Raw genomic sequence first — 24919 nt, 5'->3', positions numbered from 1 at the left:
GCAGGAAGGAGGAATTGCCGTCTCAAGGTCTCCGCAGGGCAATTGAGAGGGATCGGGAACCTGTGGCTCACCAGCTGTTAAGACTCCAACACCCATCATCCGTGGCCACTGGCCTTGCTGACTGGGACTGATAGGAACGGGAGGCCAACCACTTTTGCAAAGCTACGGACTCCCCATCCTTGTAATATTATCCTCTAACCGGCAGTGAGAGATTTTACTTTCTTGGGCTCCATGATCACTCTAGATGGTGACAGCAGTCACGGAATTAAAAGACGCCTGCTTCTTGGGAGAAAAGCAATGGCAAACCTAGACAGCATCTTAAAAAGCAGAGACATCACCTTGCCAGCAAAGGTCCGTATAGTTAAAGCCATGGTGTTCCCAGTAGTGATGTATGGAAGTGAGAGCAGGACCATAAAGAAGGCTGATCGCCGAAGAATTGATGCTTTTGAACTATGGTGCTGGAGGAGACTCTTGAGAGTCCCACGGACTGCAAGAAGAGCAAACCTATCCATTCTGAAGGAAATCAGCTCTGAGTGCTCACTGGAAGGACAGATCGTGAAGCTGAGGCTCCAATACTTTGGCCACCTCATGAGAAGAGAAGACTCCCTATAAAAGACCCTAATGTTGGGAAAGATGGAGGGCACAAGGAGAAGGGGACGACAGAGGACGAGATGGTTGGACAGTGTTCTCGAAGCTACCAGCATGAGTTTGACCAAACTGCGGGAGGCAGTGGAAGACAGGAGTGCCTGGCGTGCTCTGGTCCATGGGGTCACGAAGAGTCGGACACGACTAAACGACTAAACAACAACCGTCAAGTGTCCTCATTTGGGTGGCAAAACCGAATATGCCCTTTTCATTCGTGCCAGCTGACAGGGGTGCCAACTTGTATAAAATGGGGGGGGGGGGGAATGTAAGCCCTGTCCTGCATGATCGATCACAAGGCGTGGCGCAGGTACACCATTTCAATGGCAATGCCCATCACCTTTGGGGGTCCCGGGCCCCTCACATATTTTATTGGGTGGGGGCCGAAGGGACCTCAGCCCCTAGGAGTGGGCTCCTACGCCAGCTGCAGTTGGACTACAACTCCCATCATCCTTGACCACTGGTCCTGTTAGCAAGGGATGATGGGAGTTGTATTCCAACTGGAGACACACGTTTGAGAAACACTGGATGGAGGACTCCTAATCATAGCTGTTAACGTTTCCCTTTTTTAAAGGGAAATTCCCTTATTCCGAATAGGATTCCTCGCAAGAAAAGGGAAAAGATGACAGCTATGCTCTTAATCCGCATTAGGGTTTGGAAATATAGAAATGGAGTGGCAGTAGTAGTCACTATCCCGATTTAATGAATCCCGAGGAGAAGTAAACCTAACATTTTAACCTGTTGGGTAGCATGAGCTAGACTGGATGACCTCTGGATACTCTGACCTGCAAGCGAGATGCTGGTGTTTTGTCGCGTTTTGGCCCTGCGTGATCTCTCCACCGCCAAATGCGTCCGAATTCCACCTTGTCCTCAAAGGCACCGAGCACGACACCGGCATCGATTTCTTCTGCAATCCACCCAAAGGAACACGGAGATCCTCTGCAAAGCCGGAATGCCCTTCCCTGTCCCGTATATAAAACGATTCTGCTCTCGACACCCATGAAAGGAAAGGAAGCGGAGCAGAGTCCCTGTTGAAGGAGGGGCGATCGCCTCCAAACATCGCCGCTTCACATCTTTAGCCAGGTCTCCTAGGTGACGCCTGCGCCGCTTTGGTGAGCTCGGATGCGGAGCTTGTGATTAATATCTGATTACAGTATGTGCATTATTACGCGCTCCTCTCTCAAAACCACCGGTACTGCTGGTTGTACACGCGGATCGGGTACAAGAATGGTCTACTTACAAGCCGTTTACTTTATGAGGAATTTACGGAAGGACTGAGCCTTCATCATCAGCTTTAGTGAATGGAAAAAATACGATTCATTCAGGGGTGCCCCTTGAATAAAATATTGGAGAGGGGGGCAGGAACGCCCCGCCCCGCATAACCGATCACATGACGCGGAGCACAACCATTTGAATGGCAATGTCTATGGCGGGGGCTGGCCCCCTCAAATATTCCTCCTATGGCCCCTATGGATCTATTAAATAGACTGGCGTCAAAGGCAACAAACCCCTTTGCATTATTTTTTAAAACCAGAAAGCTGACTTCTGCTTGGAAGGATGCTATTAAAGGATATTGACTTATTTAAAAACAAGTGCTTTGCAGTTTGTGTCTTGTTTGTTTTTTTGTCTGTTCTGTTGTTTGCTATTTAATCTCGAGTAAATCCAAAGGCTGGATTGCAGCCTTAGAGGCTCAGCCTGCACTATACATTTAAAGCAGCATCGCCCCCACTTTAAGCAATCATGGCTTCCCCCAAGAAGAAGAAGAGTTTGGATTTGATATCCCGCTTTATCACTACCCAAAGGAGTCTCAAAGTAGCCAACAATCTCCTTTCCCTTCCTCCCCCACAACAAACACTCTGTGAGGTGAGTGGGGTTGAGAGACTTCAGAGAAGTGTGACTGGCCCAAGGTCACCCAGCAGCTGCACGTGGAGGAGCGGAGACCCGAACCCGGATCCCCAGATTTGGAGTCTACCGCTCTTAACCACTACACCACACTGGCTCTCTGTGTTAACTACCCAGAGTTCTTAGGACAGCCCCTCGTCTTCAATTCTCAGAGTGGTTTAAGAGTCAATTCCTCATCCCAGGGCCCTCTGAAAACTAGCTGTGGGGTGGGAATAGGGGGTGTTCCTAAGAACTCTCAGCTTCCTTAACAAACTACAACTCCCAGGATTCTTTGAGGGATGTCATGGCTGTTTAAAGTCACATGACACTGCTTTAAATGTATTGTACATATGAGGTCTCGACTACTTTTAACGGGGAATCTAAACCACTTTCCCCTACTGAAATGACCTCCCTGTCGGACAGGCAACCTCAGTTCCCATTACTGCATTGGCTCTCAGCTAACCTTCGCTTCTTTCCCTGTCCTATCCTTACCTTGTACTTGTTAGGTTGAGAAGCAGACACTTCCTTCATTATTCCCTCTACTCCTGATGGTCAGGCTGTGAGTGCCGTTCATTATGTAGTAAAAATAAATAAATGCATTACCCACGCGCAGGTGGGACTCCTCGTCTGGCTTGAGCGTGTGGGGGGATGCACAGGTTTGCAGAAGGGCAAGAAGAATGAGCATTATGGAGGGGAAACAGAGGGTGTCCGCTCGAAAACACCTGGACGAGGGCTCAGCATGTTCAGGGGCCACGAAAAGCTGGCGAGGGGCCGCAGAAAACGGGAGGGGGGGAGCGGCAGTGGAGTCAGCTGGCTCGAAACCTGAGCAAGGATCACTCCGCTGTATAAAGTTTGGTTACAAGTCCAGCTACTCTCAAGCAATAACAGAATTTACGGTGGCCAATAAACAGATATTCCAAAAGAGATTCTAACTTTTCTTAAAAAAATAATAATCAAGCTTGATTATGAGCGGAAAGATAATCCCAGTATGATTAGCACGCCTCCATAATGAAATAAGCAGAAAGGGTTCTCGTTCACACGTGCATCTTTTATCAGTAAAAACAAATCCCTGCTTGTGAGCAGAGACTGAGCTGCACAGAACCGAGTTCCCACGTTGCCCTGTATAACGTCCCAATAGGATGTTCAGCTGTGGATCATCTAATGGTTAATCACATGCGCGTGTGTAAAAGTTAACAAGAAGCCCATATACATTGTCAGTTGCCCTCGCATAATTCTTAGACTTTTTGCGTTTCTGACAGTACCTGTTGTTGTTGTTTAGTCGTTTGGTCGTGTCCGACTCTTCGTGACCCCATGGACCAGAGCACGCCAGGCACTTCTGTCTTCCACTGCCTCCCGCAGTTTGGTCAGACTCATGTTTGTAGCTTCGAGAATACTGTCCAACCATCTCGTCCTCTGTCGTCCCCTTCTCCTTGTGCCCTCCATCTTTCCCAGCATCAGGGTCTGACAGTACCTAACGGACCCTAAATTGATGTGACGTTGTAGGCGCTTAAAGGGCACGTCTAGTTACAAGCTTGAAACAGTTGGACAGTCTTCTCAGGGCATCCTGGGTGAGGAGGGGGACCCCTGTGTCCTCCCAGATGGTGTTGAACTACAGCTGCCATAGTGCCTGACCATTAGTCATGCTGTTGAGGCATGATGGGAATTGGAGTCCAACAACTTCTGGAGGCCACAAATGTCTCCCCCTGCCCCTCTCCCCACAGATGAAGAGAAACCCCACTGCAAGGCTTCCTCAGGCTCCTTTCCTCTCAAAATCCTGTCCAGCTACTGACATGACTGCACCGTGAAGTTCAGTAGGCACTGAAGAAACCTGATACAATGTCACAACATAGCCATCACTTCTACTCATGGGATCAAGGGTGTTGGGATCATGGATGTAGTATTTCTGCATCACCATCTACCAAGGTGACGGTGGTGGAAGGAGGGATACTTACACTTCAGCTCACCTGTTCCCTTCTCGCATCTTTGCGCTTGAGGTATGGAACCTGATGTGAATTATTGTGCTTCAAGAGTTGGAGAACAAGAAACAAAGTTCATGAGATGATATTCCCTCCCTTCAGAAGTTAAGGAGATACAGAACTACACAACCTTTAGAAGACATTTGAAGGCATCTTTTAATGCTGGGTGTTTGATTGTTTTTTTATATATGCTGTAAGCCACCCAGAGTGGCAGAAGAAACCCAGCCAGATGGGCGGGGTATAAATATGATGATGATGGTGATGGTGATGATGTAATGGAGCAGGGACAACCGCCCCCGCTCATTTCACAGCAGGGGGGAACCCCAGCCAGATGGGCGGGGTATAAAGAACAAATTATTATTATTTCTTGGGGGCGATTTGCCAATACATTGCATGCCAAACAAGCTAGGCAAATAAGCTAAGCAGAGAGGCTGCATTATTAGCAGAGAGGCTAAGTCTTAAAACTGTCTCTCTTACTTTGACAAATTCCAGGCTCTCTAGACTACGACCAAGCTAATGTTCAACAGGTAGTGCGCAAGCTTCAGAGACCACCAGAGATCTTCCTTAGGCTGGATGTTACGGAAAGTGAGAGCGGGAAGTGACTATCCCCAAAAGCCGGTGTTGAAACCATAATTCTGTATTACTAAAAGAACAACAACAACTTTAAAAAACGATGTTGCTGCATCGTCTCAGAAGGGGCGTGGCTAAAGGAGCTGTCACAAAGAGCTCCCCTACTTCAGAATTTAGCCCTAGACCTAAGAGAGGATTCCCTGCTCCCCCCAGGCTGCATCTCCCAGGATTCCTTGCGGGGGCAGAGCAAGTCTGTTAGGGCCAGAAACAGGAAATAACAGAGCTAGAATTGACTAGCAACCGGCAGAAGCAGTGAAACGTACAAAGAACTCATTCTCTCAGGGACATTACTTGGAGGAGGGGGGAGAATCCAATCCTCTGCCTCTCCCCACCCTTTGCAAATGAAAATCAGGCGCAGTGTGATCAACCGATGTGATGGTCTTTAACCTTTGGGTGGATGTGTACCAAACAATATACCCCCTCCTCCCCGCTGCCTCTCAATCCTGCGCTAGGAGAGATCCCTTTTAAAACACACAAACACACACACCATTTTTCTTCCCTCAGCCGCGCTTCACTTTCTGCTGCACTGCCATCGCTTCCCTGCAACTCAAATCCCTCCCGTCCAACTATCTTCCTGCGTGTCCTTTCCCCTCTCTCCATCACTGCTGATTGTGCAAAGTGTACAAAGAACCCCCTCCCCTCCACCCCCCCCCCAAAACAACGGCCCTCAAAACACCGCAACCGCAGAGATGCAGCTAAACAGATTACCAAGAGTCAAATCCAGGAAAATGTTTTTTGCAAGAGGTGGTTGGGTAGGTTGGGGGTGATGTTGTAAAATCGTATGTTTACAACAGTAGACGCAACAAAATGGATTTAACGTGCCACGCACGTCTGTGGTCTGCAGCCCGCCTATCAGATCCCTCAAAACCCTTCTTCCCCAAACTCTTCGCTTCTAAACTTTTGGATCCTCTGAAAGACTCTGCGGGACGCCACCTTTCCTGGGTTCCATCCGTATCTTCTGTGCATCTCTCACACATTTCTTCTTCTTTGCTAAACAGGTACATGTCTCTTCCCCTCTCCCGCTCCAGTCCACCCCTATTTTCCCAAATCTCCTGGCCCAACATAGGAAGCTGCCTTATACCGAGTTGGACAACTGGTCCATCTAGCCCACTATTGCCTACACTGACTGCCAGCAGCTCTCCAGGGTTTCCGACGGAGACTTTCCTTGTCCTACTCAGAGATGCAGATATTGAACTTGGGTCCTTCTGCATGCATGACATATACTCTACCACTGAACAAGGGCCCTTCTCTCCAACCACATTGGCTGCTGCCTGTATCCAACTGCATCTTTCTAAATCAACTCAGTCATGTCCCTAACACAACCGGTACTTTCTTCGTTTTATCGAACCCCACACCGCAACAGTTTCTGAGTTCTTCGGGAGCTTCACACCACGCCACAATAAGCGATAGAGTCTCTTCTTTTCAAAGTGGGGGGGGGGGACTTTCGCCTCCTCCGCTCTCTCTCCCTCTTCTCAAGGAGGACTAGGAACTTGACGAGCGAAAGTGAGATATGGGAAAACGCGCTGGTAAACAGATAGGAGAGGGAAATGATAGCTGTCAGCTTAATACTCCAACCTTCAATTTTTAAGGCTAGTTCAGGTGATTGGTTTTTCTTTTTGTTTGTTTCACGAGTTTCGTTCAAGGATTGGTTAGGCAATAAATGAAGGAAACGGCCAGGGCCCGCTTAATTATTATTCCTGAACATGGGGTCGGAGAGGAGAGCTCTCCAGGAAAGCTTCAGTTTCTTACTTGTACTAAACCACAAGCGTCCACTTACACTGCCTAAACTGTCAAGACTCCCTTGAAGATTTAGGGAAATGTATTTTTCGATTGTGGCACAATTGTCTGCTTGGATACCTTCGCCGCCTTTTGGAATTCTCATTCCCAACAGAAGCTCCTTGAGAAAAGGAGTGCGTGTGTGTGTGTGTGTATGTGTTAATCCGTGACAGTGAAACCGGTTCCTGTTCATAGTGCAGACACGTATGCAATTATAACCAAAAGGGGGAAATGCGCCGGTTAAAAAGAAACCCAGGATCCCTTTGCACAGTAGGCTGGATTTCTCGATTTTATTATAAAATAGAAGCAGAAATATTATTATTTTTTCCAAATACCGTATTCACATAATATAAACAATACAGAGAAGTTGAGGGGGCCTCGCTGGCGCGTGATAACTTTCCTTGGGTTTCGATGAGCAGCAATGGCTTATTATAATATACACATATAGATAGGTAGAGATAGAGATATAACGCCTGCTCTTGGCCCTGTTATGATTTGAAATGGGTGCCGTGGGCTCCAAGCGGGTCAGAGTCCGGGCCTGGCGCACAAGCCCGGACAACTCCGCACATTATCCTGGGTGGCCCCGCAGACTCCGAAGGGGAAGGAATAGAGGGGAATATTATTATTATTATGAATAAAAATATTATTAATAATAAGGGTGATATAGGCTATCTCAATGTTAAATGTGCAAAACGCTGTACAGTCTTTATCCTCACAAACAGCCCTGCGAGGTAGTTCGCCTTTGTTCCCATTTTACAGATGAGGGAACTGAAGCTGAAGAGCGCCCACTGAGTCGAGGAGCTCAGCCCAGATCTCCCGGCTTCCAAGTCCAACTCTGGAGCCACTGGATCGGCTTGAAGGCAAGTTCTGTGGCTTAAGCGATTTGTGGATCGCACCTTGCTTGTCCTTCACACCTAAAGAATGGCTTAAGGGAGGGGGGACCACACGAAGAAGACGAAATAAGTCCCTCCCCCTTCCCCACTTTCTTTGCCTAGCATCAGCTACAAAGGAGAAGAATAAGGGCTGGGATTCATAGCTGTCAACTTTTCTTGCGAGGAATCCTATTCGGAATAAGGGAATTTCCCTTAAAAACCGGGAAAAGTTGACAGCTATGCTGGGGTTGCCTTTACATCAGCTGGCAGCTACTACAGCGCTGGAATTTCAGCTGCTACTCTCCTCACCAGCCTTCGGATCCAGCCCCACGATGCAACGTGCATTCTGCTATTCTCAAGCTATAGTAGCCCCTTTACAATTAGCAGAGTTGCTAGGCTGGAGTCCGATCCAAAAATCTGGGGCGGGGTGGGGGTTGAGGGGAGAAGCCTCCCGTTTGGAAAGAACCTCCCCCCCCCCCTGGTTTGAGCCAGACATTATTCCCAAGCACGTTATTTCCCATGATTCAGAAGCAGAACAAACCGGACGGGATGGAGTTGCCAACTTCGCAAGCAGCATCTGCGCTCGATTAATAGGCCTTCCCTCCACCCTCAGCGGCTTCAGATGCGGAAACGAGGGGGGCCAATGGCTTTAGAGATGGTTTCGAAAGGGGATTAGAACTAACTGGATGGACAATAGATGTACCAAGCTAGAGGTCGCCAGCCGTGATCGCAATGGAAGCTTCTGGTCAGAGGCAGCAGACGCCTCTCTGAAGACCTTGTTGCCGGATGCAATCGACATTCAGAATGGGGTTAAGAACTGGGGAGTGGGGCAACTCTCTGCTTCCCAGAGGCCTCTGGTTGGCCATGGAGGAGAAGACGGTGCTGCTGGTGCCTGGTGGACCTTTTGGTCTCTTCAAGGCCTACAAAGCTTCACTTGTTGCTGATCAGGGTTCTAGTGCAGCTCCAGAGCCCGGCTGAGACGTTGGCAACCCCCAAACTGGACCTGATAAACTCCCATAAAGAGTGTGAAGGCTGAAGCTGCCAGCCACGTCCCTTCCTCTCCCAACTGAGGGGCTGCCCTGACCTCCTTTGCTCCCCCTTCCACCATCCCCACCCCTGCAAAACCACACACACAAGTACAACTCCTAAGGAAGAGTCCACCAGCTTCGCCAAACCCTCTTAAGACTTGCCAGGGTCTTGAGGTTACAGTACCTTCCTCAAAAGTCATTAGTTAGCCGACCAAGCATTGATCCAAAGCCAGACAACGGATCCGTGTGAAGGAGCTTGCTATCCCTTTCAATGTTTCAGGTAATAGGTATGAGTGTTCTGTTTCTTTAAAAAAAGAAATAATAATAAAAAGCCGAGTGGGAAGCATGGATTCAAGGGACATCATGGGTGCCACGAACGTCTTAAGAGCCCAGGTCGACCAGGTTGGAGGACATGGAGTTGAGGATGGAGTCTTGCAAACTGTGGTGGTGCAGAGGGTCCGCGCTGGGTACAGGAATGGCACTAGGACCCTGGGGGTGGCCCAAGCTGTGGAGCGGCTGCAAGCCTGGGTTCGAATTAAGCAGTAAAGCCGGGCTGGACGAAGAGTGATCCGGTGTCCCCGAGGGCGTTTTCTCGTCTTCGGAGCTGCCCAAAACCGCCTTGTTGCCGTTCAGGGAGGAGGAAAGCGGGTTGTGGCCGTTGGAACTGGAATTCTCGTTGTTTTCCCTAGAAGGGAGAAATGGAAAAAAGAGAGAAAATTAGACTGTAAAAGGGGACCAGTCCCTTCCCTTCCCTTCCCGCCCCCCTTCATGCAGATGGTATCGACCGGATTGAATGCATGGCTCCCTGAAGCAAGTCCGTGACCCAAGCACAGAGTCCAACCACAGGCATATATTTTCTCAGAAGTTAGTTCTGTTGCAATAAAGGGGACTTGCAGGGCAGTCCACGGCAGGACCCGCCCATCCATGGTGAGGCAATCGCTTCGGGCAGCAGGATCCACAGGGGCAGTAGATCCCAATGTAGATCTTTATTCCCTCCTTGCTCCTGATATATTCACTCATTCTTTCTTCCCCGGCAGGACGAGGGGGCACTATTTTGTGGTTCACCTCAGGTGCCAAAAGGTCCTGGGCCGGCACTAATCCATGGCCCATGTATTGTTTTTAATATTCAGTTGGAAGCCACCCAGAGTGGCTGGGGAAACCCAGCCAGATGGGCGGGGTATAAATAATAGATGATGATGGTGATGATGATGATGATGATGATGATATAAAGCACATGCCCTCCAAAGAACTGTAGCTTACCCTTCACAGAGTTATGGTTGTTTGTAAGGTAAAAGGTAAAGCACTCCTGGACGGTTACGTCCAGTCAAAGACGACTATGGGGTGCAGTGCTAATCTCGCTTTCAGGCCGAGGGAGTCGGTGTTTGTCCCCAGACAGCTTTCCGGGTCATGTGGCCAGCATGACTAAACCACTTCTTGCAAAACGGGACACCATGACGGAAGCCAGAGTGCACAGAAACGCCGTTTACCTTCCCGCCACAGCAGTACCTATTTATCTACTTGCACTGGCGCGCTTTCGAACTGCTAGGTTGGCAGAAGGTGGGACAGAGCAACAGGAGCTCATCCCTATGGCGCAGATTTGAACTGCTGAGCTTCTGATCAGCAAGCCCAAGTGGCTCAGTGGTTTAGACCACAGCACCACCCACGTCTCTACAGTTGTTGGGGCCCTTAAGAAACTACAGTTCCCAGGATTCTTTGGGTGGGTGATTTAAATGTGTGGTGTGTACACAGCTGGAAGTCCTATTAAATTCAATGGGTCTTACTCCGAGGTAAGGGGTTACAATTGCAGCCCTACTCCCTAGGGAGGTTTAGAGAGCTCTAATGCATTTCAGACTTCAACCATTCTAGATAAGCTTCTGGGGAAGGAAGTCCCCTTGAAATCACTGGAGAGTGAATGAACGTGGAAAGAGTTGGGTTGCATGCCTGTCACTGATGCAGATGCTGATTCCATTTCTCCCTTTGGATCCTGAAACCTGACATCGTTGAGAGAAAGGGCCAAACCTCTGTGGTAGGGCATGAATGCACTTACCTGGACTCAACCACACACCTAGGGTTATTGTGAGAATAACATGGGAAAGGGGAAGAATCATAATCTATGCAACTCCATGCAACCCAGTCAGATAGGCGGGGTATAAATAATAAAATTGTTGTTGCTGTTGTTCACTATGACCTACTGAAGGGCTCAGTAGTAGAGCATACAGGTAGGTAAAAAAAAGGTAAAGGACCCCAGATGGTTAAGTCCAGACAAAGGTGACTATGGAGCTGCAGTGCTCATCTCACTTTGTCTTGCATTTGTCCACAAACAGCTTTCCGGGTCATGTGGCCAGTATGACTAAACTACTTCTGGTGCAACAGAACACCATGACAGAAACAGAAATGCTGTTTACCTTCCCGCCGTAGCGGTACCTATTTATCTGCTTGCACTGGTTTGCTTTTGAACTGCTAGGTTGGCAGAGGTTGGGACAGAACAACGGGAGCTCACCCCGTCACACAGATTTGAACCACCGACCTTCCGATCAGCAAGCCCAGGAGGCTCAGTGGTTTAGACCACAGTGGCACCCAGTCCCAGGTTCATCCTCAGACACATCCAGATCGGTTTGGCAAAGTCTTCTGCCTGAAAACTCTAGATAGTTGCTGCTAGTCAGTATTTAAACTTTAGATTCACATGGTACAATTTCCCACAATCTGCAACCCATTGAGACGTATTTAAGTGTGTTTCATCCCATTGAATGCTCATTGGAATGCTCATTCCAAAGACACAGTCTTTGGAACCAAGGTTAAAATCCCCATTGACCCAGGTCTTCAGAAAAGGCACCTCTTATAATTATAGTACTATATCAGGAACCAAGGTATGAGACCCTGCAGGCATGTCCAAAGTCCGTTTCAGGGGCCTAATCCGGCCCGCCGGTCGATTTAATCTGTGGCAGTATATGTCCTGGGGCAAAATCCAAAAAAAAGCTCAGTGGCGCTGTGGGTTAAACCACAGAGCCTAGGACTTGCCGATCAGAAGGTCGGCGGTTTGAATCCCCATGACGGGGTGAGCTCCCGTTGCTCAGTCCCAGCTCCTGCCAACCTAGCAGTTTGAAAGCATGTCAAAGTGCAAGTAGATAAATAGGTACCGCTGTGGCGGGAAGGTAAATGGCATTTCCATGCGCTGCTCTGGTTCGCCAGAAGCGGCTTAGTCATGCTGGCCACATGACCCGGAAGCTGTACACCGGCTCCGTCGGCCAATAAAGCGAGATGAGCATCGCAACCCCAGAGTCAGTCACGACTGGACCTAATGGTCAGGGGTCCCTTTACCTTTAACTTCAATCCTAAAAGAAGCTCAACAACTTCAATTCTAAGAAAGCTCAACAACTTTGGTCGGCCCTCACGCATGTTCACTTCATCAAATCTGGCCCTCTTTGGAAAAGGTTTGGGCATCCCTGTGGAACTCTTAATCTCTCATGGGCAGCCTTCAGTTAGCCACTGTCTCTCAGACCCCACCTACCTACCAGGATTGTTGTGAGGATAACAAACGGATCCGATGCATTTTAATCTTTACTCAAAAGTCAGCTCTCAGGGTATTGTCCTTATTTCAGTCGACTGACTTCCTGGTAGCTGCACACTTACTGGAAAAAACGTTTCGTGGAGCTGAGCTGCACAACTGCTATCCTAAGGGCAGTTATACCTGGAAGTGCACAGTCAATTCAGAGCACCCATGCTTGAGATGTGGGTGTGAAATCACCGCTCTGATCTCCTTTGAGAGTATGAAAAGGTGTGATACACATCTCCAGTTTAGAGGAGAAGATGGGATTGCAGCAATTTTAAGGGCATTCTGGTGAGAAACAAACCCCCCAAAGTAGGGCTTCCAGGAAACCCCTTCCCCAGCCAGTGGTGTTGTGGGGGGGGGCATGGTCACAGGCACAAAATTCTAAGGGGGCACAACCAGGCACCCCATGTAGGCATCGGCTTCCACAGGGACCCACACCTCACCCTGGCAAAGGTGGCAGCTCAGGTCCACTTTGCAACCAACAACAAGTTCTAGGTAACAACTCTTTTCTTCTTTGATGGGGCTGTTCCACCTTCACAACATCTGTGCTGCTGACTCTCGAACTTTTGTTGAAAAACATACAACAAAAAATTAATCAGTTTGAGTCATGCAACTCAAATTGGATCTACTAGGCCCAATATTTTTAAGCAACATGCACAAAAGTCACTTCTGGGGGTTAGGTGCCTTGAAGCTTTATTAGTTTCATAGCATAGTATATCCACCCCTGAACGTAATACCTCAAGGATCGGCTCTCCCCATATGGACCGATCTGGACCCTGTGATATCATCCGAGGCCCTCCCTTTTGTGCCTCCTCCACAAGAGATCTGTAGGGTGGCCACACGAGAATAGGCCTTTTCTATGGTGGAATGCTCTCCTAGCATCTTGGTTACATATCTTTAGGCACCAGGCAAAAACATTCCTCTAATCCCAGGCCTTTGGCTAATTGAACAAGTGATGGCCTGTTTGTGGGGGGTATTGATTTTGCATGTTACTATGATATGCATTTTTGTGTATTTATATTGTAAACTGCCATGTAATCCTTGAGAGGTATAGAAATTTAATTACCATCAACAACAACATCTTCATATTTGCAGGTATAGTTACGCTGATTTGCTTTTTTCTCTTTTTCTCTAGTTCTATAGGGTATTTTAAATCGCTACATTCTTTGTGTATGTTAATATTCTATGTGTGTTTCTAAAACAGACCGCTGAAGAACGCAGAATTGTTTAGTTATGTTAAGGTTGATTTGATTAAAGAATAGTAAACTGTAGTGACTATGTCTCCAGATTTTTTCATTTGCTTGTTATAAAGTTTTTTTCATATAACTGATTCATACTTTTCTGTTTTATGGTATTTTTTTATCATTGGATCCCAATTTGTTTTTGTTTTTTATTTAAAACACACACACACACGTATATATAAAAACATAGAGTAAAGGGGTCTCTGATTGGTAGTGAGCAATTTGTATGACTCCAAGACCACCACTCCTATTCCAGCTACCTCCTGCTAGAAACACTCAGGTTCTTTCCATCTCCACTGTGGTGCCCTCAGAGCAGAACTGTGGGGGCCAAAGTCCAGGTAATTATCATATAAAGAGAGCCACACCCTCAATAGTCAGAGCTTTGGCCCTCTAGATGCTGCTGACCTCCAACTCCCATCAGCCAGCAGGGCACCTGGACAAGGATGAAGGGAGTTGCAGTCTAACCTCCCCGGAATTGCAACACAAACATTTCTTTTCTTTTCTCAACGCACTGGAGCCTCTGGGATCTCGGCCTACGCCCTATTCCCTAGGCAGGAAATCTTGGGTGCAGCCATCTTCACAAGACCGCTCATTGCGCGCAATGCTTTGCGCATACTAACTTCCCATCCAAGGTGTCACATCCTGAAGCAGTCGCGTAAAGGCTCGGAAAGAGAGAGCTTGGCGGATGGCAGGTTTGGAAAGAATGTCCCACTGATTTAGAATCGAGATGCCAATTATCTGACTTCTGCTTTAACCAGCTGTGGATGGGGAGGAGGAAAATAAAATTCGGGCTTCCACAGCCTCTGCCTGCCTTGCAACCCCCCAGGGCCTCGTTGAGTCGATCTCGGGTCTTGTAAACAGTTTGCGGCCGGCTCAGTAAAAAAGTGTGGTCTGATAAAAACGTTCCTCTCCTCCCTCTCTCTCCTGCAGAGATTAGGAAGCCTTTGGAGGGTGGGAGAAGCGGACGCGTTAGCAGTCCTCGGCCCAGAAAGGAAAAGCAGCGCATTCTGGCCGCCGTTTGCTCCGGCTAAATCTAACATCGCAAAGATGGGAATGGAAAAAAATATATCCGCATTGGGGTCCCTTCCTCAGATCTCGGGCTGGGGCTATGCTACCTTTCCCTCCCCGTCCATTCTGAAGCTCGAATGTGTGTGTCTACATATATACTGAAATACATTCCAACCTACAGTAGCAAACGAGAGGCATTTTCTTTTCTTGAATCAGGAGCGGAAATGCCCTCCGTGGCTCGTGGCACGCAAATATTTCCTTCATCCGGCAACACCTCGGTGGCTACACACACTACTGGGGCCGGAGGAGGGGAGCGGAATTGGCTTCAGTTGCCCTGGCTTCCCAACAAATAAGACCACGATCCTAAACCCGCTTATTTGAGCTCCATCGGAAGCGGGAAGGAAGCGAGGAGAAAATATCTACCTCTAAATAAGTATGCTGGCGTCATTTCGATGGAATCCGACTGCCAGGTAAACACGTTTAGGTTTGCAGCCTAACACTTCGATGCTAAATTGCGCGATCCTAAACCCGTTGACTCAGAAGTAAACCCCACCGCATTTCAAGAGAACTTTTTTAGTAAGGGAGTTTAGGGTAGCAGCCGTAGTTTCTGAGAGGCTGGATTAAGTGCGAAAGCCACCGAGTTCCGACAAAGTTTGTTTAACAGAAGGAGATCGCTGTAAGGGAGTTTATTTGAAATAAATCAACAACCAGCCCCGATGATCGGCATGCGCGTTTGCTCAGAAGACGCTCCTGCGGAATTCACTGAGACTAAGCGTGCGCAAGACCGCCGCCGAAGAGTCTTGCGGCAACTGGAAGACTCGCAGTTCGCTTTTTCTGCAGCGTGGATAGGAGAGACCCTGTTTCCTTGGATGCAGGAAGCGGACGAATCGTCTTTACGCTGGACACTCCACGCCATCTAAGAAGCAGCTTCTCCGCGGCCGAAAATTAAGCCACCATAAAATGGTTAGGCTCCCAGGTGCCACAAGTCTCGGAAAGAAGCGGAGGAGGGTCGTCTTCTAGAATTGAGAACCACAAGCGGCTTCCTTATTAGGGCAGAAAAGCGCCCCATCGAGGCTCTGCTAATACTTTATCTGAAAGCCTGCACTGTGCTGTAGTTTTATCTGGTAGATTCTTAGCCCTAACAATTCAGTGGTATCACTACATCGTTAGGCTATTAGTCCAACTCTAACCACCCTGAACGCTTCCAATTCCTGGAGAATATACTTTCCCCTCCGTTTTCTACCGCAAGCCATTTTGCGGAAACCATCCCATTTTCACGAAGCGATGCAGTTTGGAGGGTTCTTGGGTCTCTCCCACCCCCGCACGGCTTCCTTTGCAACAAAATGCATTTTAACCCCTTTCTTCAGTATTGCTGCGTCCTTGCTCGGACTGCCCCTTGGAAAACGACCGAGCCCCACAAGCACCCACCCCATTGAAGTCAACGGGGCTGCTAGGTTATGTGGATAGGTTGTGGGCTGCGTGTAAATATGTAACATGCTGACCTTCTCATTGGCAACATATTACCTTTAAATTGGGTTTTCCCGTCGCGATTCAGATCTTTTCACGTGCATTAGATCGCTAATCCTGTAAGGCAGGTTTTACAGATTTGGGGCTATGGATGGGTGAGGACTGAGATATATTGGTTTGCCTAAGACCAGCCAAATCCTACCGGGAAAATTCCAGGAATAGGCTCAAACCCACCGCTGTTAGGCTACAATCTATGCCCATTTACCTTGGAGCAAGCCACATTGCACCCGATGGCGTTTACTTCGGAGGAGACATGAGTAGAAACCTGCTGTTAAGCACTATGGTGCGCCGGCCTTTCTTCACTTAAATGCAGATAAAGGATTAAACAATCCACCTCGACGCATTTTGTATTGTACCTGGATATTTCAGAATACATAGGGCATCCACGTTGTATTACACGCCTCTTGAAACATTATTTAATAAAGTTACGCGTTTATATAAATGTAACCCTTTAAAAGCTCGATTTAAAACTCAAGATACATCCAGGCATTTAAGCAGACCTGTTTCCACTGAAGTCAATGAGGAGACTTTGACTCAAATCCAAGCGCGCTCGGGCTGCAATCCTGTTCACACTCGCGTGGGGAGACAGTTCCCACTGAATTCAATAGCTCTTACCACTGAGCAGACACAAACAGGACGGCGCTGTTCATGAAGCTGAGGACATGCGGGTGATTCAGTTTGGATGCACAGCCTAATTATTTAAGAAAGCGGCACACCACTCCTAAGCAAAGTTTCGCAACAATCAGCAGTAATTGCTAATTGACAATAATTGCTGCCAACCTTAACTACCTTTATTTGCAAGCAAGACCTACTGTTCACCACATAAGAACACAAGACGAGCCTGCAGGATCAGGCCAAAGGCCCATGTAATCCAGTATCGGGTTCTCACAGTGGCCAACCAGATACCTATGGGAAACTAGGGAGCACAACATGAGCACAAGAGTAAGTCTCTCCTTTCCAGCAACGGGTATTTGCAAGCACTGCTGCCAAGAACTGTGGAGGTAGAGCATAACCATTGTGGCTAGTAGCCCTCTCCACCAAATCTCCTTTTAAAGCCATCCAAGTTGGTAGTTAATCTCTGCCCCCTGGGGAAGTGAATCCCATGGGATTGTCTGTGCGCTGCGTGAAGATGTACTTTCCTTGATCTGTCCCAAATCTCCCAAAATTCAGCTTCATTGGATGTCAACCAGTTGCAGTATTATGAGAGAGAGATTACTATTATTATTACTGGTCTATCCGCTTTCTTCATGCCATATGTAATTTTTTAAAAAACACGGACTCTGATCTCATGGCATGATTTTGGTATTTTAATGCCTACTTTGATAGTAGATTTCATAAAATCATAGAAGGGGTCCCGAGGCTCATCAAGTCTAACCCCCTGCAATGCAGGAATAGGCAGCTGTCCCGTACTGGGATCGAACCAGCAACCTTTGCATTGTGAGCACCATGCTCTAACCAACTGAGCTATCCAGGTATGATGCTTTCTGGTTGCATGCTGTGAACACAGATGGTTCGGAATAAAAGTACAACTAGCCAATAAATAAAATGTGTACTCGGAGGTAAGTCCCGTCCAGGTCAGGACAGGTAACTCCCCGGGTAAGTGCCCAAAAGAAGGCTGCCTTACTTTACTCCCAAGTAAGCCTTCACTCTTAAACACCTTCCCTAGAGAGTTAATCTCACTGAACCCAGTGGGACTGAGTTTAAGAAGGCTGGTTTAAAACCGGGCTGTAAAATCATATTATCCCCACTGGCTGCAGCGGAAATAACTCTAGGACTGTTATCCTAAGCGTCACTTGTAATGATGGGAACGTTCTCTTCCAGGTAAAGGAAAATACGTTGATGCCTGACATCAGCCTTCGCCAGTCCGGTGCCTTCCAGATGTTGTTGGATTATAACTCTCAGCCAGGACTGCGCAAGCATTGCATCTAGTGGGCACCAGGTTGAGGAAGGTTGTTAGCAGTCTCCATAGTGGCGTAGGGCTTAATGCCCTGTGATCACACCTATAAGCGCGCCGCGTTACTCAGCTGGGAATCAAACTGCAGACGTCCAGGCGAAGCTAAAGCTATAGCTATGGGCACGGTAGGGTGATATTGGGGAAAGGGGACATTTGTCCCATTTTCATCTGGAGAAACGGAGATCGCTCGGTAAGGGGGACCACCCTGCTTGCGGGACGCTGCCGTCTGTTAAAGAGGATTCAGTATCCTGTTCAAGATGCTAATTCTCTTCCATCTCAGCGAGAGAGAGCGCCTATGATGTGTTCCTCCGATTAGCAGTAAATGGGCATCTTTCATCTCACTAACCCTAGACTGGCCAGGCGATTCTCTCCGCTTTCCACCCGCGGGAGAAAATAAGCTTATGCCAACTAAGCGAAATGGATGGAGGCCTCGAACCGAGTCGAGTCAAACCGCCTGCCTTGAACTCCGCTCGGCTACTTTACCTGAGCCATTAACAGTTTCAAAATGTGTGTGTTTTCCACTGGGGCAGCAGCGCTATGACAGTTAAGTCGCAAGGACTTAGAACTCAGAGGGACTTATTTTCGACAGGGGGCAACGGATCTAGGATCGGGTTAAACGTTCTGCGCAGAACGTCTAGTCCGATCCTAGACCTATTGACCCCCATCGAAAATAAGCGCACACGCACTAGTCTTGTCCCGGACGTAAATTCCTCCCGGACCTCTAGATTGAACAGCTGCCAGTTACTCATATAAACATAATATTTGAGGGCTGGGGAAAACTGCCTTCAATGACACTGGCGTGCACGCGTTGCAGCGACCAGAAGCGCATTTTCTGGAGAAGGCGACCCTGAATTGTGTCATGGGAAAGAGACGTCACCTTTAGCAGGTTCTAGTAAAATCAACCTCCTGGTTAGACGCTTTGGGAGATGGTTGCGCAGCGGCGGTGCTTTGGGGTGAGAATAAACTGCATTTTAATTCACAGAGGTTTACTAACAGATGTCATATTTGCAACCTGTCTCTCAAACAAGTGCCCAACGCCCCCAAAGGCCGCTTATTCATTAGAAAGGGCAGAGCCCCCTGTCCCTAGATACCCGCACAAAATGGCGATCCTCTTCCCAGTCAAGACCAGCAAAGGTAGATATTCTCAGAATTTGGACCCACGCAGTGACAAACGCGCGCTGCAGGAAGCTCCTTTTAACTCCGCGGGGCGGAAAGGAATGTCCCGCAGCTCGGAGCCCCGCCTGCAACCCAGGCAGAATTTGCTCAAGAGAAACTAGCGACTTTTTTTTTTTTTTTTGCAACAGGTCGGTGCATAAATGATAAAAACAGACGACTTGGATTCAAAGCGATTTTCAGCCCTGTTAAAGACAGCAGGGATTGAAATCACCTTGGCCCTTGGGTTTCAAGTACGCAGGAATTTGGATTTAAACCTTACGCCACCCCCGCTTCCCAAATGTTCGGGATGGTGGTGCTAATTTCGAATAAAAGCTGCGATCCCATCAATGCACGCACTTATTGGGGAGTAAGCCCTGTGATGGGGTGCCTCCCGGTGAAGGCACGCAAGGGCTCCGGCTGCCTTTGGGGTTGTGGGTGGCCCTTATTGGACCTCCAGCCGAAGTTCACTTTTGCATGCAAAATCCAGCCGGCCACCTCTAAAGTGGAACCCAGATTCTCCGGCGAGTTTTCCAAGAGAGTGGTTTCTGGATGGCCGCCTCAGAGTACAGTAGAAAGGAGAGAGAGCGCCGGTCCAACCAGATGATATCTGCTTTATTAGGCCCACATGTGGGTGGAAGCAGAGGGAGCCGCGACTATGTTTTGGATTTTCTACCAACTCTAGCTCACCAGAAAATACCTTTGAACTCACTTATGGCGCAGGAGGGTGCCAAAAGTGAATTCAGCCGGCCCGCAGAAGGCTCGCACATCAAAAGTGCGCGTCCGGGTCCTCCCGGTATTCGGCTGCTTGGCTCTTTCACACGTGTTAATTGTACAAGGGCTGACACTTGCCCTCTCTGGCTGTGTGAGTGGGTTTCGAAATTGCTGCGAGCTTTCTCTTGCGAGGAATTAGATGGGGCTTTTTCGGCTCACCGTCCTCCTAGATCCGCTAACTGGCCTCCGTATTTGTTTTTAAAGCCATATTATATTCCCCATTTCAGGCCGGTTTAACAAGGTTCTGGAGTTATTTTCCGTCGGCTCCCCTAACCCAGTTTCTAAATATGTTTTTTTTTTGGGGGGGGGGACCCTCTCAAGCTAGTTAGTTACACAATGGGAGATTAGAGAAAGTGCCCCTCAGCAAAACAAAAGACTCCCTCGAAATCAGAGGGGACGACTGCTCGGCCAAAGAGTTTAGGGTCGCGGTGCGCGGCTGCAACGTACAAGCGCCCGCTCGGGAGCACTGACAGCCCCGCGGCTTCACACAGAGAATTTACTGAGAAATCCCTCCTGTTCGATGGGACCCATGTCCCGGTACGAACTACAAGGGAGGGATGAGAAGACGCTAGTAGCGGTGGGTGGCCTTCCGAAACTCCAAACAACCACCCACTTACTCCAGAGTAGTACTATCTGAGTTGCTAGGCTATCACCACAACGTGGGCTTCCTTAATCCGCCAACAGAGATAACAATACCGTGGCGGCTCGGATGCTGCTGGCAATTCCACGCTAAACAGGCTTCCTATAATGCGTTTAAGGCCTAAGCTAGCAGTGCCCAACTTTTCGGCTCTTCTTTCTGGCGTCGAGATTCTATTCGATTCTGTCTCAATGTGGTTCAGTGCCTGCAGCCTTCAGAATCCCTTTGGAGCCAGTTCGGTTCGTTTTCCACCACTAATTTCATATCCCCTTGAAACAGGATGGGTAAACCTTTACGGGTTTGTATACGAGGCTGATTTACTCAGGGAGAGAATCCATGTTTTTAGGAGCAGCGCAACTGCGTGTGTATTTATTTACTCAGAGTTAAGGCCCCCAGGTCGGACTGATCCGATTCAGCCGACATAGGGCCGCAGTTTCGGACCTGTGCTACGATCGAAAAGCTGCCCATTTATTCTAGGATAGCCGCCTCTTAACGCCAATTCGTTGCTCCTTAAGAGTCAGCTACTGAACAACTATTTCCATCTCGGAAGGTAGTTTCATAAGAGGAATTAAAACATAATGCAACATCCGCGGATTTTTCTTCTAGATATTAGTGTTCTGACTTACACGAACACTCCTGTGTTCACAGCTTATTAGTAATTGATGGGACGCGTTTGCATTGATTAATATGAAATTATTATAGCATATTTCTGCCCCACAGTTCATTATTATCCTTCCATCTACTATCTGGAATCTGTCCCATCTCTCTTACTGAAGCAATGGAATGAAAGGGAACTTGTATCCGGATAGATAAGCAGCCACTTTAACGTGAACGGAAACTCCTGAGATTTATTTCCCTTGAAAATGTGCAGTTTCTGAACAATGTGGGGTACGTCTGTGTGCTCCTGGTCCAACGCATTTTGAAAACCCTGGCTTTCTCTTCAGCTGGTATCCTCAGTGAATTCAAGGGCTTGTCAAAGTGAGAAAGAGATTTACGGCTGGCCGCAGGAAACGTGTTAATTGTGATCATCACCAAGGGTTAAAATCATTGATGATCGTGGCTTTAGCCACACACTCACCGGCCCCAGGGGCAAAGAAGTTCGCTTTTATAGAGTTGGGGGCCTACTGGGACCATTCTACAAGCAAGCAGCTTTTTCCAACAGTGCTGCGCGAAGTTACTTACTACCTTTCCTCCACTTTAAACTACTACACTGGTGTGGAGTCCCATTGTAAAGAGTAGAATTGCCGGCAACAGCGCAGAAACTCGGGCTGGGTAGGAAGAATTTAACTCATGCAGCTCAATCCCACGCGCTGGAAGTTGAGGAGCACCGACTCGAATGCGACTTACACCCAGGTAAGTGAATTTAGGATTGCAGCTTTTAATTTTGATTCCCACCAGGAGTTCGCGTGGGTTATTAAACGTGGTTATTTTTGCTGGCGAGGAAGGACCTGATGGTCTTGTAAAGTGTTCAGGTGTATTTGTTCAATATGCATTAGAGATATTTACTAGCAGAATTAATATCTCCCCCTTTTTTAGTATTGTTTGAGTGCTTTCTTCCTGCACGGAGAAACGGCTCACTCAACACGTTTCTGTTACATAAATATGTAGCCAAGATTGCAGTCCAACACTGATTCATTAAAGTATTCCCTATTGAATGCAATGGCACTTGCTTCCAAGTAATAGGGCCGCGAAGTAAATTAAAGTTGAGAAAACTACATATATTTTCCCGGGAACCGGAAAAGAGTCAGTCAGAATAGGAAGCTGGCCTGATTGGGAAAAGGAACGAAGGAAGATCCAGCTTTCTCCTGCTCCATTTACTTTAAAACTCTGCTCCATTTCTTCCAAATCAAGTTTTCCGAGGAAGTTGCCTGGAGAAGCCGAAGCAAAGCGATTTAGCTTTGGCGGGGCAACCCAGTGTTGCTCTCGAGTAAAACTAGTTCCTGGGGGGGGGGGGGGGCGGAGAGTCAACTGGTTGGGACCTGTGTGTTCCTGCTTTTCCGATAGCATTATATGAACGAAACGGCGAAAAGTTAAGATTGCTGTTTTACAAAGATAATAAAGCGCCACGTTCTCGTTTCATGGCCCTTCGCCTTAGGTGAACCTCAAGGCCGGTGGCGCTTTCCCCCGCGGCCTGATGCTCTGCGCATTTACTCGGGAGCAAGTGCTCGCTAAGTTCAAGGCTGCTTAGGCGACAAAAGCGCCTTTGTGCGCGTCTCAGCGCCGCGCAGTTTGGCCTGGGATGGTTAAGCAAATTTAGGAAGAGTCCGGCACCCCACCGCCCCTCCCCTGGTCCCCAAATCAGAAATCTTTTCCAGCAGGGGATGGGGGTCGAAAGATGGAGCCAGGAGGAAGTACTTACTCGTACCTTTCTTTGGCCTCGGCCGCCCGGTCCCTCTGCCTCCGGTTCTTGAACCAGTTGCTGACTTGGGTGGTGGTCAGCCCGGTGGCTTCGGCCAGCTCCCTCTTCTCCCGAGGGGACGGGTAAGGGTTGTGCGCGTACCATTCCCGCAGCACGCTGCGGCTCTTCTCCTTGAAGCAGTAGCTGGTCTCCTCGCCGTCCCAGATGGAGCGGGGCAAGGGGAACTTGCGGCGGACCCGGTACTTGCCGACCGCCCCTAGGGGTCGCCCCCGCAGCTTCTCGGCCTCGATGTAGTGCGCCTTGAGCCACAGTTGCTGCAGCTTGGGGTGGTTGTGCGCCGAGAACTGGTGGCTCTCCAGGATCTTGTAGAGCTCGCGGAAGTTGCCCCGGTGGAAAGCCACCACGGCCTTGGCCTTCAGCACGCTCTCGTTCTTGTGCAGGTGCTCGCAAGCCGGCAGCGACCACAGGAAGCGGCCCAGCCTCTCGATGTTGCCACCTTGCTGGAGAACCTCGCAGACGCACGCCACTTGCTCCTGGGTGAAGCCAAACGTGGGCAGCATGGACATGGTGGCGGGCGCCCGGGAGAGGCCCTGCTCCTCCTGCCACCGCCGCCTCTTAGCGCATCTGCCCTGGCCGAAAGGGGGCAGCCACTCCGGGTGGGGTAGGGTGGGTGGGGGGCGACGCGGCCGAGCGCCCCGCAGGCACCGCCTGGGGGGCAGAACTGGCGGCGGCGGGCCGTGCGGGGAGGGGGGTGTCCGGGACGCGCGCGCGCGACAGCCGGCACCAATGGAGAGAGGGCTTCGCAAGGGGCCAGCCAACCACAGAGCGCCGGGGCTAATTTACTTACAAATGGAGCCCTCGGGCTTAGGTCAGCGCTGGCGGGGCCGCTGCGCCGGCGCCCCTGGAGCTTAGAGAATCTTCGCGCGCGGGGGAGGATCAAAGGCAGAGCGAGGCGAGCGCTCACTTTCACCTCTTCTCGCTTGCTCTCCTCCTGCCTCTTCGGCTTTTGACCGCCCGCTTGGTTTGTAAGTCCCGGAGTTCCGATCAGCAAACTTTGCGGCTCTATTGTGTGAGAGGCTGCGGCGCTCGCAACAGTGGAACTTTCGCTCTCCCCACCCCCTGGCCGGGCTTGCGAGTTCCACTCTCCTCTCTCCGCTCCTCTCTTCTCTCTCTCTTCCTCCCTCCCCCCTCCCCTCTTTCAGCGATAGGATCTCTTACATGTAATCCAGTACTTTAAAAAGTCCTGCTCCCCTTTTCCTCCTTCCTCCTCTTCTTCGTCTCCTCGCTCTCCTCCTCTTCTCTTCTTGCCGGGTCTTCTCTCTCCCTCTCTCTTTTTTTCTTTTCTTCCTCCTTCCCCTCCCCCTCTTCTTCCCCTCCCTCTCTCTTCGCCTCCCTCTCTCTCTCTTTCCTCCCCCCCATCCAAATAATATTATTCTAAACTGGCATGAAAAAGTGATTAGCCGCGCTGTGATTGGTCCAGTTATTTGACCCGGGGACTGCCAAGGAGAAGACAATTGTTTTAATCAAATTATTTGCCATGGTGACGCTGTCAATCAAAAGTAACCCGATCTGTTTTGAGGTGGCTCCCCGGCTCGGTTGACAGATTGCTTTGAGCCACTCGGAGGAGGGCTTTTTTAGAGTTGGGATATTACTAAGAAGTGGAAGATGCCTGGTGGGGGGGGGGAGCAGAGCGGGTGGGGAGAGAAATAAATGTCTGCTGTGATTGACGTTGCAAAACACGGAAAGAGGGGGGAGAGTCCCACCCAGGCCTGACCGCTGACTGACAGCGGGGGCGCTACAACACCGACAGGTCTCCCAATCCTACCGTTTCGACTTCTAGTTTGATGCTTTCCACTTCGAAACAATCTCAAATTTGGAGGAAAGGTGTGTGTGTGTGTGTGTGTGTGTGCAT

The 24919-nt window shown here is 49.1% G+C and overlaps 1 protein-coding gene across 2 annotated transcripts; it reads right to left on the bottom strand.

Annotated features, from left to right (window-relative positions):
- Positions 1-7167: 7167 nt before the first annotated feature.
- On the bottom strand, positions 7168-24400 carry SIX2 (SIX homeobox 2). Of its 2 annotated transcripts, none has more exons than XM_083433155.1 (2): positions 23008-24400; positions 7168-9490 (listed from the first exon to the last, which is right to left on the bottom strand). In XM_083433155.1, the coding sequence occupies exons 1-2, from the start codon at positions 23571-23573 to the stop codon at positions 9187-9189; spliced, it is 870 nt and encodes a 289-aa protein (XP_083289281.1). In that variant the 5' UTR covers positions 23574-24400; the 3' UTR covers positions 7168-9186. The 2 variants fall into 2 exon arrangements, with proteins under 2 accessions (XP_083289281.1, XP_083289282.1); XM_083433156.1 differs by having other exon boundaries at positions 23014-23721.
- Between the last annotated feature and the right edge of the window lie 519 nt (positions 24401-24919).

Source organism: Podarcis tiliguerta (genome assembly GCF_965153285.1).
Source record: "Podarcis tiliguerta genome assembly, chromosome: 3".
Classification (NCBI taxonomy): Eukaryota; Metazoa; Chordata; class Lepidosauria; order Squamata; family Lacertidae; genus Podarcis; species Podarcis tiliguerta.
This window is presented reverse-complemented; position numbering and strand designations above follow the sequence as displayed.